A 14,048-nucleotide genomic window follows, 5' to 3' on the forward strand; every position below is an offset into this window, starting at 1 on the left:
CATTAGAGCAACATTAGCCCATACAATGTCCAGAAGAGTTAAACAACCTAATCAATCAATCAATCAATCGTATTTATTGGGCGCTTACTGTGTGCTAAGCACTTGGGAAGTACAAGTCGGCAACATATAGAGACAGTCCCTACCCAACAGCGGGCTCACAGTCTAGAAGGGGGAGACAGAGAACAAAACCAAACATACTAACAAAATAAAATAAATAGAATAGATATGTACAAGATAAATAAATAGAGTAATAAATTTGGTTGGTTTTTATCTTCTTCAAATAACCAACCAGAACCGAGAAACAGATTGATCTGAAACATATTTTTTCCTCATTTCCAAATCATTCAGATTATCAATCAATCAATGGCATTTATTGAGCGCTTACTATGTGCATAGCACTGTTCTATGCACTCAGGAGAGCACAATACAACAGCATTATATCTATTAACCCAATGTTACCGTATCAGCTAATGTATAAAGTTGCAGTATAGAATACTGGAGCGATTCAAATCTCTCATCTGGCATGTTGTTTTTCACTTTAACTACAGAAGCTCTAAAGCTACAGAGCTGCTAAACTCCTGGAGGTTTAATGGGGACTGAGAGACAGATGAAGAGGTAGTAAAGTAAAATGATAATCAGCCCTGGGCTTAACTGCTAATGCCAGCCAAAATTGACTTTATTCATGGCATTATCTATATGACCCAGGGTACTTTTTTCACTTCAGTGACTTGCAAATCACCACTCAAACAATGCAGCAGTCGGTCAATCAGTCAATCATATTAATTGAGCCTAAGAGCTTGGGAGAGTACAATACAACAATAAACAGTCCCTGCCCACAAGAAGCTTACACTGGTCACAACTCTAAAGGAAGCCATCCATGTGGTAGCTAGCAGTTCAAAGTTCCGAGTTCAAATCACATGCTTGTGTCCACAGAGACCCTAGATCTGTTTGTATGTTTGCGGAATTTGTTTGGCTTGCCCATGGTTCACACAGCAAGCGCGGCATAGCCAGGATTAGAACCCAGGTCTTCTGACCCCCAGGACCATGCTCTTTCCACTAAGCCCTGCTACCTGTCTTTATCTCAGGATTTCACTAAAGGTAGTCCTTATCCCTCTGAAAATCGGAACCATCTGGGAGAGACACACGTCTAACCAATAGGAACCTGGAAGGAGATCAGCCAATCAATGAGTCAAGCAAACCTTTTAAAATCCAAGAGTTGTGGGAATAGTGAGCTTCCTCTCCCCCTTCTTTCTCTGCTGTGCAGCTCTATCTCTTCCTCATGCTTGTCCAGGCCCCAGCATTTGCTCTCAGGCCAAAGAAAGCTTGTTTAATGACTGAATTGCAAAAATTTGAATTTGGCTTCTCTGTTGTGTTCCTTTCCCCCTCACCCCCACCCAGTATTAAATTAACAGGGATGCATCTGGCTTCTGCGGATGATTTGAAAATGTCTGGGACGACTACCAGTGATTGACCTCTTCTTTCACGAAGAGCCACCTGGATCGCGGCCATTACCTTGTCCTGAGCGGATCCGCGAGATGTGAGAATTTGAAGAATGTGACAGTTGAACAATGTTCATCCGAACATTTGTTATCGTGTAACTGTCATCTTCGCATAGAAACTTAAATGAACACGCTCTTTAGCGTTCTTGAAAATGAACAGCTTTTTACTGAGGGTCTGTAAGAGATGACTGTATCAGTTCCTAATAATTAGTCTGAATAACCACATTTAAACATCACCTCAGATCTGCAGATACACCAAGAACAGAAGCCTTTGTATATCACACTAAAATTCCATTCTTGAATTCATTCATTCATTCAATCATAGTTTTTGAGTGCTTACTGTGGGCACAGCACTGTACTAAGCGCTTGGAAAGTACAATTCGGCAACACATACAGACAATCTGTAGCCCCTTGTAGTGTGAAATCACATTCACTCATTCATTCAATCATATTTATTGAGCGCTTACTGTGTGCACAGCACTGCACTAAGCGCTTGGGAAGTACAAGTTTGAGGTCACTGAATCCCTGGGAGGAAGGGACGTTAAGTTCTCAAGAATCTCACACTTTTCATAATTAAAAAATATTCTGACATGCATGTTAAGAACTGTATCTAGTCAATGTTATTTTATGTATCTGTAATTATGTATGTGCATTACGGATGTGCCTCTTTTTTCTATCTTTCCCAGCTTGTGTCTGAACTGCCTATGGGTGTGTCTGTGTATTCTTGTGAGGGATTTCTGGTGTGCTTCCCTGCTGTGTTTGTGGGAGGGGAAGGGCTTATACAAAGTTCAAGCTTAGTGCTTCTTGCTGCTTTGTTTGCAGAAATTCAGAGTTCACTGAGGTTTTTGTTAACATCAGGATTGGCCAAAGCTTCCTTATTTAAATCAAGCCCTGCCTTCACTTCAAAAAGGGGAAAAGGAGGGAAACTTGGTTTCGGGAATCCAAGAAGGTTGGGGATCTGCCACGTTTCGTTGCAATCCCACGTGTAAAGTTTACCATGTATGAGGCTCTACTGTGCTCCTCGACCTGCTTGGCAGGTAAAACAACCAGAGTCAGATTATTAAAGGGGACATCCGGGCGATTACTCAGCGGACAGTGTATGTGTGCATGCTGTGCAATTTTTTTATGGTATTTGTTAAGCTCTTACTATGTGCCAGGCACCGTAGTAGATGCAAGTTAATCAGGTCGGACACTGTTCGTGTCCCATGTGAGGCTCACAGTCTTAATCTCCATTTTACAGAGGTGGGAACTGACAGAGAAGTGAAGTGACTCACTCAACGTCAAACAGCAGACAATTGGCAGAGCCGCAATGAGGACCCAGATCCTTTGGACTTCCAGGCCCGTTAATTTCTCCGGAAGATGGAGGGAGAGCCACAATTCTTTCAACCTCAGCCTAATGACTCGCACGCAAAATGACCTCCCCTCTTGCCCAGTGCTGGCACATTTAGAAAGACCCACCCCCAGAAGCTTCCCTCAGGGGCTGCCTTCTTGGAATCCACCCATCTCTCAATGGAGACAGTCCGAGATTAAAGGAATTGGGTCTTCCAGTTCCTTTGTAACTTCCCACCGCACGGAATAAAATGGGTGCAACAAATGTCCCCCAGTTGAAACTGGCAAGAAATTGTTCTCCAGTAGTCACCTTTTAAGACCAAGCTGATGCTAAACTTGACTAAAATGCAAATTACTGCAAAGTCAGATCGGTTTCCTCTATTAGAGCCGCTAGGTTTATTTAATTACTTCCTCCAAGTTGTAGCAGAATTAGGCTGGAATTTAAATCATGCTAGTTAAACTCTCCTGAGCAACTCAGACTAAAAGCTACATTTCAAAACGTTCTGTTTACTTTACACCATTCTGAACCACAGATGACAAAGTTTGCTTGAAGCTGTAATTACTCTGTAATGCTGGGAAGCCAATTAGAGGGCTGAAACCTGCCAGTTCTCCCCCCACCACCTCCCCCTTCAAAAAAAATTTAAAAAAAATCAGAGATCATCTGTTCAGATTTTATTAAAAAGTTGAAGGTTTTAATTCCACAACCTTAACCATGTGAGTACCAAGTGTATTCCTCGTCATCCATTCACAATGAGAAAGAAACCTCCCAGGTTCTGTTTATGACTACCTCAGAGAGAAGTTTAATTGCCTATAATTTTACAACTGCTTGATGTTCTCAAAGTAAGACTACCACTACATTAGGTGAAAAAAAGCACACAATGACTACTCTACTAGTTGATTGGGCATCAATGAACTACATTCAAAGATGTCCCTGTTGGACAGTCAGGTGATCTTTCTGACCAGAGTAGATATAAGAGATTCCAAAGGAGTAGCACTTGAAAATTCCTTACTCAAGAAAAATGGTCATTGCAAGAAGAAGGAAGACTTCCTATTCATAACCAACGGATGATCACTCTCCCTACCTTCAGAGCCTTACTAAAAAGACTATCTCCTCCAAGAGGCCTTCCCTGGCCAAGTCCTGATTTCCTCTTCACCCATTTCCTTCTGGGTTAAGTTGGCACTTGGAAGAAGAAGGAATACTTCCTATTCATAACCAACAGATGATCACTCTTCCTACCTTCAGAGCCTTACTAAAAAGCCTATCTCCTCCAAGAGGCCTTCCCTGGCCAAGTCCTGATTTCCTCTTCACCCATTCCCTTCTGGGTCAAGTTGGCACTTCGAATTGGGCCAACCCCCTCAGCATCACAGCACTTACGTACATATCTGTAATTTATTTATACTAGTGTCTGTCTCCCTCTCTAGACTGTACACTCAGTGTGGGCAGGGAGTGTGTCTACCAACTGTTTTATCATGCTCTCCCAAGCACTTAGGGCAGTGTTCTGCACATGGGAAGTGCTTAGTAAATACGACCGATTGACTGACTTTTTAGAACTGTAACAATACGTCCAAATCTATGAGGAAATTGCTTCCGTAGTGTCACTTTCTAAATTCCACCACTTCTGGAACATTAAAAATTCCTGCCTTGGCAGCCACTTAACCTGGCAACATTCTTGGATTCCCTTATGCTGGAGAGTCATGAGGAGGGAAGGAAAAGTTCACCTTTGCCAGCTCTGCAGACTAGTGTGCAGGACTGGTAGTGAGACTATTTACTGGGCACCTAAGCCTTCTGAAGACAGGGCACAGTACTAAGCACTTGAGAAGCAGTGTGGCCTAGTGCACAGAGCACAGGACTGGGAGTCAGAAAGACCAAGGGTCTGAACCTGACTCCTCCACCTGTCTGCTGTGTGACCTTAGACAAGTCCCTTCACTTCTCTGTGCCTCAGTTATCTCATTTGTAAAATGGGGATTAAGACTGTAAGCCCCATGTGGGACAGGGACTGGGTCCCACCTGATTTAGCTTGTATCTACCCCCAGCACTTAGTACAGTGCCTGGAACATAGTAAGCTCTTAAATACCATAAAAAAAAGCCTCCACACTGCAGCCAGTAATACATAATACAAAGGAAAGCCTTATTGGGTAAGAACATATTGTATGAATGAAAACCTTAATTGGCAAAGACTGTAAGGAATCATCTTCACTAGTTGGATGATTCAATTATCATGAACTGTTCTGGCAACTCTGAATAGGCCCTGCCATTTTAAATTAAAAAAAAAAATGTCTAAAAATGCACCCATCACAAGAGATGCTGGGTGCGATGAAAAAAAGGAGAGACAATACCAAATTGGCCCAAACTGTCACTGAAACTTCCTCGCTGGAAGGCTATTGTGCTGACAATTAGGAACAGAGGAAGTACAGCACAAAACAAATGAATGGAAAGGCTGAACTTGCAATGAAAGACCTTATTTTAGTACAGAAACATTATTGTAATGGAGGGGCGATGTACTCGACTCGATGGAACTTTCAGCCAGGGGCCCTTCTCGCTTTTCTCTTCTCCCACATTTTATTTTTCATCAGCATTTCCGCCTGATTCTGTCATTTCCCCTATTCAGAAAGATTCTCGAGACTTTTTCCATCCCCCCCCCCCCCCCACCCTCCCCTCTCACCCCCATGGAGCTGACCCTCAGTTAACTGGAGTCTAAGTGACCGTGCTTGTCTCTAGACGTAGATCAGTGGCTGATTCTCTGGCCATCTTAATGTGGGCCTCCGACACAAAAAGCACTCCTAATATTCCGTACTGCTCTCTCCTGGTTAGCATGCTTAATTACTTCCTTAAAAATGCAATATTCACACAACACAAAGTATGGTTGCCTAATGGGAAGTCAATTAATGTCTTCCTAGGAGCCAAATAACTGACCAAAATATAAACCTAGTTTTAGAACAGTGACAAAAACACAATATAGGCACATGATCATTTAATCGCATTTATTGAGCGATTACTGCATGCACAGCAGTGTACTAAGCACTTGGGAGAGTACAACATAATAAACAGACACATTCCCTGCCCGTAATGAGCTAATAGCAATGTAAGTACCTACCAATAATAGAAATATTTTGAAATACATGCTCTGCATTTTACTGCGGTATTAAATATTTACTACTACCTGCCAAGCACTGGGATAGATACAAGATAATCATGACTGGACCCAGTTTCTGTCCCTCCTGAGGCTCATAGTTTAAATATAATTGTGTGAATTATAGTCTTGTGAAAATACAGTGCTTAGTTTTCAAAGCCATTGGTTTTCGCACCCTACTGGCAAAAAAGGCACTTTGTGCTAACAGACTACAGATGTTATTATTCTCGACACTGAATAGAAAGGGGCTTTAATTCATTCATTCAATCATATTTACTGAGCAGCTACTGTGTGCAGAGCACTGTACTAAGCGCTTGGGAAAGTTCAATATAGCAATAAAGGGAGACATTCTCTGCCCACAGTGAGCTCACAGTCTGGGGGAGGTGGGCAGGGGGGAAATCACTCTCTTCAGGTCAGTCAAAATACTTCAAAAGGAGAGGAAGGGAAGCGCTTATGCCAAGGTCAACTCTGTGGCATGAGAATGCCATAATCAATCAATGGTATTTTTTAAGTGCTCACTATGTTCAGGACACTGTACTAAGCACTTGGGAGAGTACAACACTTTGCAGACATGTTCCCTGCCCACAACTAGTTTACAGTTTAGAGGGCAAGACGGACAGTCATGTAAATAAATTTACAGAACATAATGAAATATCCCTAAAATAAGAGCATTATAATCCTTATAACCCCAGTCAATCAACACATTAGCTGTCTTTATCCAATCAATCATCAATCACTATGGTATTTGAGTGTTCCTGTGTGCACAGCATTACTCTCTGACTTACTCCTCTCAAGTCATCTTCTAACTGTAGCTTGCTGCTGATTCTCGGACTTCCAGGCTTCCAGTCAAGCTGTATTCCCTGCCTAAAATGCTCTCTCCCCTCCAACCCACTCCATCACCAGATCATAGCTTTTCCCCATCTTCAAAGCTCTCTTAAAATACCACCTCCTCCAGGAAGCCTTCCCCGATTAATTCTCAAGCCACAGCAGCTCAACAGTTGCCTTCAACACTCAAGTGTTTATACTGTTGCATTTGAGGTCAAGTTATTTTTTCAGGTATTTCATCTTGACATTTGAACTCCTGTTATTTTTCTTATTCTTCCTTCTAACCCTGCCCTCCGTAAATATTCAGGTCCACCAGACTCCCGCGTAAGACTGTAAGCCCCTTGAAAATGGGGATTGTACACTTTGCAGCTAGCATTCTCCAAAAAAAACCCATAATTAATCAGTTCAGTACTCTCTATTCAGCAGGGGCTGTGTGTATCAAATATTTGAAAAATAGAAGATGGCTGCAATTAAAGTTACTAATGTGATCAAATATCAGAAAACAGTGGTCTCTTGGTCAAGGACACAGCGAGTCTGAGTTATTAACTGGTTCAACTAAGAATCGACTATGAATATTTCAGTAATAAAATTGGCTCTGAAAATTGGAATTACTGTCTGTGTCATGGGAATAATTTCCCCAATACCTGGGACGTTAAAATCTAGAAAAAAGAAGTCAAATTCTAGGGGTAAAATTGTTACCCCTAAACTTGACTCGAGTGCATTGAGTCAACCGTCTCTAAATGTATCAGTTACATGATGAACTAGATACAGATGTTGACGAATATTTATTTCGAGGGTGGGTAGACTGTTAGTCACTAAAACGCATCTCTCCTCAAGAGGGTAGTATTTATTTCAGACGCTGCCAGTGGAAGTGTTCAAGCAGATGTTAGCAGATTATGACACACATACACGAGTTCTGCAAAATTTGTTCGGGTGTGAAATTTCATAAGGTCAAAAATTCCTTCATTTTGATTAAAGCATAAAAGGAGATAAAATGACTTTCTTAAATTCTTATTTCACTTCAGGCCAACCGATTGGGCAAGGTTCAAGAGAATGGATTTAGGAGAATAAAATTCACTAGATTTGGATGATAAATGTGGAAACGTTCCTAAAGTGGTTCCTATGGTAACAGACTAGACAGATAAGTCTTGGAATTAAAATTCCCATTAAGGTCATTAGAGAAAACATTCCCAAATATTTTCAACACACCTCCAGAGTCTAAAAGAGGTTCTTGTCACCTCCATATTTTTCCAGTACTTATTGGACATAAAAATTTAGCTTTTCAACATTTTATTTAATATAACAATAATAATAATAGTATTTCTTTAGCACTTACTATGTGCCAGGCACTGTTCTAAGTGCTGGGGTGGATACAAGCCAATCGGGCAGGACACAATCCCTGTCCCACGTGGGGCTCACAGTCTCAATCCCCATTTTACAGATGAGGCAACTGAGGCCCAGAGAAGTGAAGTGACTTGCCCAAGGTCACCCAGCAGACAAGCGGCATTAGAGCCCATGACCTTCAGACTCCCAGGCCTGGGCTCTATACGCTAGGCTATGCTGCTTCTCATCTAATACTGTGAATGAATACCAGTCACTAAACATGTAGTTTATGACTGTCTAAATATATATACAAAATCTTTGATTGATTAGTCATTTATTCAAACAGATTGAAGAGCTGATTATCTGACTGGCAGAAAATGAGACGTTTCTGGAGAAAATGTGTCCATGGAGTCACTATGAGTCGGAAACGACTCGACAGCACTTGAAGAAGAAGAAATTTGTTTTACTACCATTTTTAAGTTTAGGAAACCTTTCTAATTATTCCTACGTCGCAAGTGATTTTACAGCTATTTGATGGGAAAGGAAAGTTAAGGAAAGCACCCACTTTTACCCATAAAAGTTTCCTCATCTTATTTTCTAATGTGAATTGTTTTTTTCCAAAATCTACCATCAAGGAAATCCAGTTCTCGATTAGATTAGCTCAGGCCTCTTGAGCAATTTCAGACACTATGCAAGGGTAGTGAAGAAATAACTTTGAGGAAAACCCACTTTAAGAAATAAAAATCTGTTCTTTATATTCAGGTATTTGTTAGTGGTGCTTCATTGTAATCAGAGTGGGATGTCCACTAACCCCGAAGAACTTTTTACACATTTAAGTACTTGGCATAAGGACACAGTAGCACGAATCTATCAATGAAACAATTCTTAACTTACTTGCCACGGAAAAATTGTTGAGGGGATAAGGTAAATCCACATCTTGAGGTTTCTCCTTGTATCCTATGAAGGAGCCATCTGTCTTCAAAAGGAAGTATCTTGGTCTCCAGTTTTTTATATATTCTCCTACATGAGGAAAGCAAACATGTTAATGCTAAAGAAATGAACGGTAATATTAAGGTGAAAAAGTAAACTGTGGTACAATCCATATCCTCGTGGCCCCTTAGCCTTCATAACTTCGGGGGGACAATTTTCTTTCTAACTTAGCTGACAAAAGAAAATCTAGCAAAAGCCTGCAATTAAGAGGTCACAAAACTGCAGCATGCTTTATTTTTACTGATTCTTCACTGGGATTGCCCACATGTACCGAAGGGGAATCAAGAGACCTGGATTCAAATCCCACCTCTACCACTTGCTCCCGGTGTGACTTTGGGCAAGTCTTTTAAGTGCTCTGAGCCTCAGTGTCCTCATCTATAAAGGGGGACTAAAAACCCACTCCCCCTCCTTCTTAGCCTCTGGACTCCATATGGCACAGGGAACTTCATCTGATCTGGTTAGACTGTATCTGCTCCGGGGTTTAGCACAGTGCTTGGCACATAGTAAGAGCTTAACAATGATCAGAGTTACTATTACCATTCCTCCTTCAGAAAAACCTTTCATCCGAGTACACCTCTTGGCTAGCTTTCAGTTTTATTTAGCACATATTTAGTGGACAGCATGCTAAGACTCGGAATGTCATCTAAGAGATATTGGTGAATGTCACTGTGAGACAACAATCATGAGAAGTAGTGTCGTTCTTCCAGAACTTGGGCTCTTGCTATGCTTATTGAACAGAACACGAAGGCAGAATTAGGGAATACTCTTCTGACAGAGCAGGCTTGCCTGGTGTTCAACGCACCACGGAGGTGGGGGCAGTCAGTCAATTGTATTTATCGAGTGCTTACTGTATGCAGAGCACTGTACTAAGCACTGGACTCTGTGGATAGAGCATGGGTCTGGGAATCAGAAGGACCTGGGTTTTAATCCTGGCACCGCCAGATGTGTGCTGGGTGCCCTTGGGCAAGCCACTTCACTTCTCTGGGCCCAGACTGAGCCCCCTCCTTCCTCTCCCCTTACTCCCCTTCCCCATCCCCCCCGCCTTACCTCCTTCCCCTCCCCACAGCACCTGTATATATGTATGTTTGTACATATTTATTACTCTATTTATTTTACTTGTACATATTTATTCTATTTATTTTATTTGGTTTACATGTTTTGATTTGTTGTCTGTCTCCCCCTTCTAGACGGTGAGCCCGCTGATGGGTAGGGACCGTCTCTATATGTTACAAACTTGTCCTTCCCAAGCGCTTAGTACAGTGCTCTGCACGCAGTAAGTGCTCAATAAATATGACTGACTGAATGAATGATCTGGAAAATGGGGATCAAGAGCTTGAACCCTTTGTGGGACAGGTACTGTTTAACCTGATTATCTTCTATGTACCCCAGCGCTTAGTACAGTGCCTGGCACATAGTAAGTGCTTAACAAATACCACAATTATTACTATTATTATTATTGAGTTCTTATTACGTGCCAGACACTGTATTAAGTGTTTGGGAGAGTGTCTGGGTGGGTGGGGAGTGGCACGAGTGACCCTCAGCAGACCCCCAAACTCAAAATGTTCTAGATGGGGCCAGATAGAGGAGGTAAAATTAAACTCAGCCAATCAATCAATCAATCATATTTATTGAGCGCTTACTGTGTGCAGAGCACTGTACTAAGCCAACTGAACCCTCTAGGTGTATCTCCCTCGATTCTCTTGCCTCCATTTTGTTCTCTGGCCCGGAACACCCACCCACCAAAATCTATCACACCAGCCTTCTCCATATTCCACCTCTTCCCAACTAGCCAATGAATTCCTAGCATCCCAAGTCAATAAATCCATCACTTAAGGACCTATTATACTTGCTCTCAGCACTCCCACATTGGCATGTGTTCAACTGTATTTTCAATTTTTTATTTTAATTACACGGTTGGTAATTACTTTTCTGTCCGTCTCCCCAATTAGAGTGGAAGATCCTTGTGGGCGGGAAACGCGCCACTCATCTGCTTTGTACCATCCAAGGGCTTAGTCCAGTGCACTGTATCCATCAGTGTTGCTATTACTATGGTAACTTATACCAAAGTGCACTGGATTTGACCCCACCACTGAAATCACATTGACACATGCGATAATGGGGTAGGAAAAGGAGATTATTCACGTATTTGATGTATCTATGCTACCCTGTTTCCACCAGTTTTTGAGCAGTTGTTAATGATAAATGGTAACAGAAATCTGTGAAGTGGTGCAAAAAAAAAGATTTATCTTGGAATAAATAAAAGTCTAATGACAGCATCAGATTGAGGAAACTGCCATCTGACTTAATCCCATGCTTTCCTGTCCGGCCACCAGAACACGGGGAGGAAAACATGACGATCATTTTTCCTGCTAATCCCAGGTTACAAAATACCAGTGAATGGAAAACAAATAGCGGTTTTACTTTCTATTTCTTTCTCTCCCAACAGTCCCCCATTCTCTATCTCCAAACACTGCATATTACAATTTCTACTAAAGTGCTTTGCTCTTTAGCCACAATAACCGTCCTAATTTTGCAACTGATGGTTTTTAAATCCCAAATCTAACAAATGACATTGTTCATCCTCTAATACCCTTGCAAAATTTGGTGTTCCAATTTTGCTATATATCAACCGCACATATATATTAATGATTAGTACTTTTAAGTCACCCAAATGTACAGCATGATTACAGTATTTTACGAATCAAACGTAACACAGGACCAGAGTCAATTTACATATATTTGCAGAAATGAACGTAGGGTCTGTCATAGTAAGGCTGCTTTTATTTTCTTCCCAAATATTTTCCAATAATAATGAATGCTGCAATCTGAACAGAGAACTGAAGAGTTCGAGGAAAGGGTTGAACTTCAGTATCTGAATATCATCCTCCTTCAGTAATGTCAGGCTTTGTTACCGCCTCAGATGAAAGACACGCTCTGTCAGCACAGTTCAGACGAACAATAGTTCAAAAATAATACAGGACCCGCAAATGGTATAAATGTCTTCATGTAGCTAACGATGTCAATCAAATCAATCAGTGGAATTTACTGAGTGCTTGCTGTGTGCACAGCACTGTTCTCAGCGCCTAGGAGAGTACAATGCAAGAGAGAGAAGCAGCATGGCTCAGTGGAAAGAGCACAGGCTTTGGAGTCAGAGGTCATGGGTTCAAATCCCAGCTCCACCACTTGTCAGCTGTGTGACTTTGGGCAAGTCACTTCACTTCTCTGGGCCTCAGTTACCTCATCTGGAAAATGGGGATGAAGACTGTGAGCCCCACGTGGGACACCCTGATCACCTTGTAACCTCCCCAGTGCTTAGAACAGTGTGTTGCACATAGTAAGTGCTTAATAAATGCCATTATTATTATTATTATTACAGCAGACATGTTCTGATATCTGATCTACTGGCCAGCTCTGATGTGAGATTTGATCCAGGTGATTTTGCCCGAGTTCCGCAAGGCTGAAAAGCATCAGATGAAGGTGGGTAGAAAGAGCATTTTTCCATGTCGTGGAGTCTCCCCATTGACTTTAATGATACAGGCCTATCACAGGTTCCAACCACGCCATGAAGTGTAAAATCTTGAGCTACCTCATCCACCCCTAACGTTATGTCCAATCACTGCCAGGCAATCATATCGTCCCCATCCCCTCCGCTCTCCTCGGGCTTCTCCATTCCTGCTCTCCTTTCTTCTAAGCAATTTTCCTCCCCACTCCATGGCCTTACCTTGGCCCCTCTCTCCAGCTCCCCCCCATCCGTGTTGGTTGAAAAACCAGGGATGCATGGTGCCCACTCAAGCCATCCACTGCAGCCCCGCGGTAGAAACAGGTTGTGGATAGAGCCCAGACCTGGAATTCAAAAGGTCATGAGTTCTAATCCCGGCTCCGCCCCTTGTCAGTTATGTGACTCTGGGTAAATCACTTCTCTGTGCCTCAATTACCTCATCTGTAAAATGGGGATTAAGATTCTGAGCCCTACGTGGGACAACTGATTACCTTGTATCTACTCCAGCACTTAGAACAGTGCTTGGCACATAGAAAGCACTTAACAGATACCATTATTATTATGATTATTATGATTACTAAGTTCTGGGATAGGCGCAAGCAAATCAGGTTGGACACAGTCCCTGTCCCATGTGGGGCTCACAGCCTTAATCCCCACTTTACAGATGAGGTAACTGAGGCACAGAGAAGTTAAGCGACTTGTCCAGAGTCACACAGCTGACAAGTGGTGGAGCCGGGATTAGAACCGTTGACCTCTGACTCTCAAGCCCCCATGCTCTTTCCACTAAGCCATGCTGCCTCCCATAAAGTACAGTGCCTGGCACAGAGTAAGCGCTTAACAAATACCACAATTATCATCATTATTTATTATTATTGGAAAAGGCAAGAAAATGTTAGCAGGGTACTGGGTGGAACCCTCCTATGGGTAGACTGGCCAGGGGGATGTGGAGGGTGGGGGGAGTGCTTCCAGCAGGGAGCTATCTACAAGACCCCTCTGACTTACCTGCCGGGCCGGGTCAGAATGGTCAAGAACCTAGTGGCACTCGAGCCTTTGGGTACAGACACCCCACGATATGACCATTCGTGCTCCAGCTGCATTTTCGAGGAACGTAATCCGGTGATATCGTGGGATCCGTAAGTACTTAATAGTACAAGCGGCTTGATATTACCACAATCGTCTGCACAGGATGCGATTTCAAAAGTCCAAACTTAGCGCAAAGAAATGAACCCAAGACCATCTTTAGTTGCCTTTTCCCTGCCATGTAAATCCCTTCATCCCAATTTTCAAGTGTTGGGGTGGCTGAATGTACCAGAAGAGGATGACTCAACACCTGTTTGGAGGTTCCTATGGCACCTTGGAAGCACAAGGCCACCAAAAGGAAGAACCAGACGTACGAGAGCAGGAGTCGGGCTACTATGAGCAGAAGCGACCGAAGTTTGGCCCTTCCACACA

At 42.5% G+C, this 14,048-nt stretch overlaps 1 protein-coding gene across 1 annotated transcript in view; it reads right to left on the reverse strand.

Annotated features, from left to right (window-relative positions):
* AKT3 (AKT serine/threonine kinase 3) overlaps window positions 1-14,048 on the reverse strand; it is a 156,803-nt gene that overhangs the window by 51,098 nt on the left and 91,657 nt on the right. The window contains exon 3 of the mRNA XM_038761022.1: window positions 9,002-9,127. Within this exon, the coding sequence (XP_038616950.1) occupies window positions 9,002-9,127 (126 nt within the window). The remainder of the gene's footprint in view (window positions 1-9,001; window positions 9,128-14,048) is intronic.

This window comes from Tachyglossus aculeatus, chromosome 19 (genome assembly GCF_015852505.1).
Source record: "Tachyglossus aculeatus isolate mTacAcu1 chromosome 19, mTacAcu1.pri, whole genome shotgun sequence".
Taxonomy (NCBI): domain Eukaryota; kingdom Metazoa; phylum Chordata; class Mammalia; order Monotremata; family Tachyglossidae; genus Tachyglossus; species Tachyglossus aculeatus.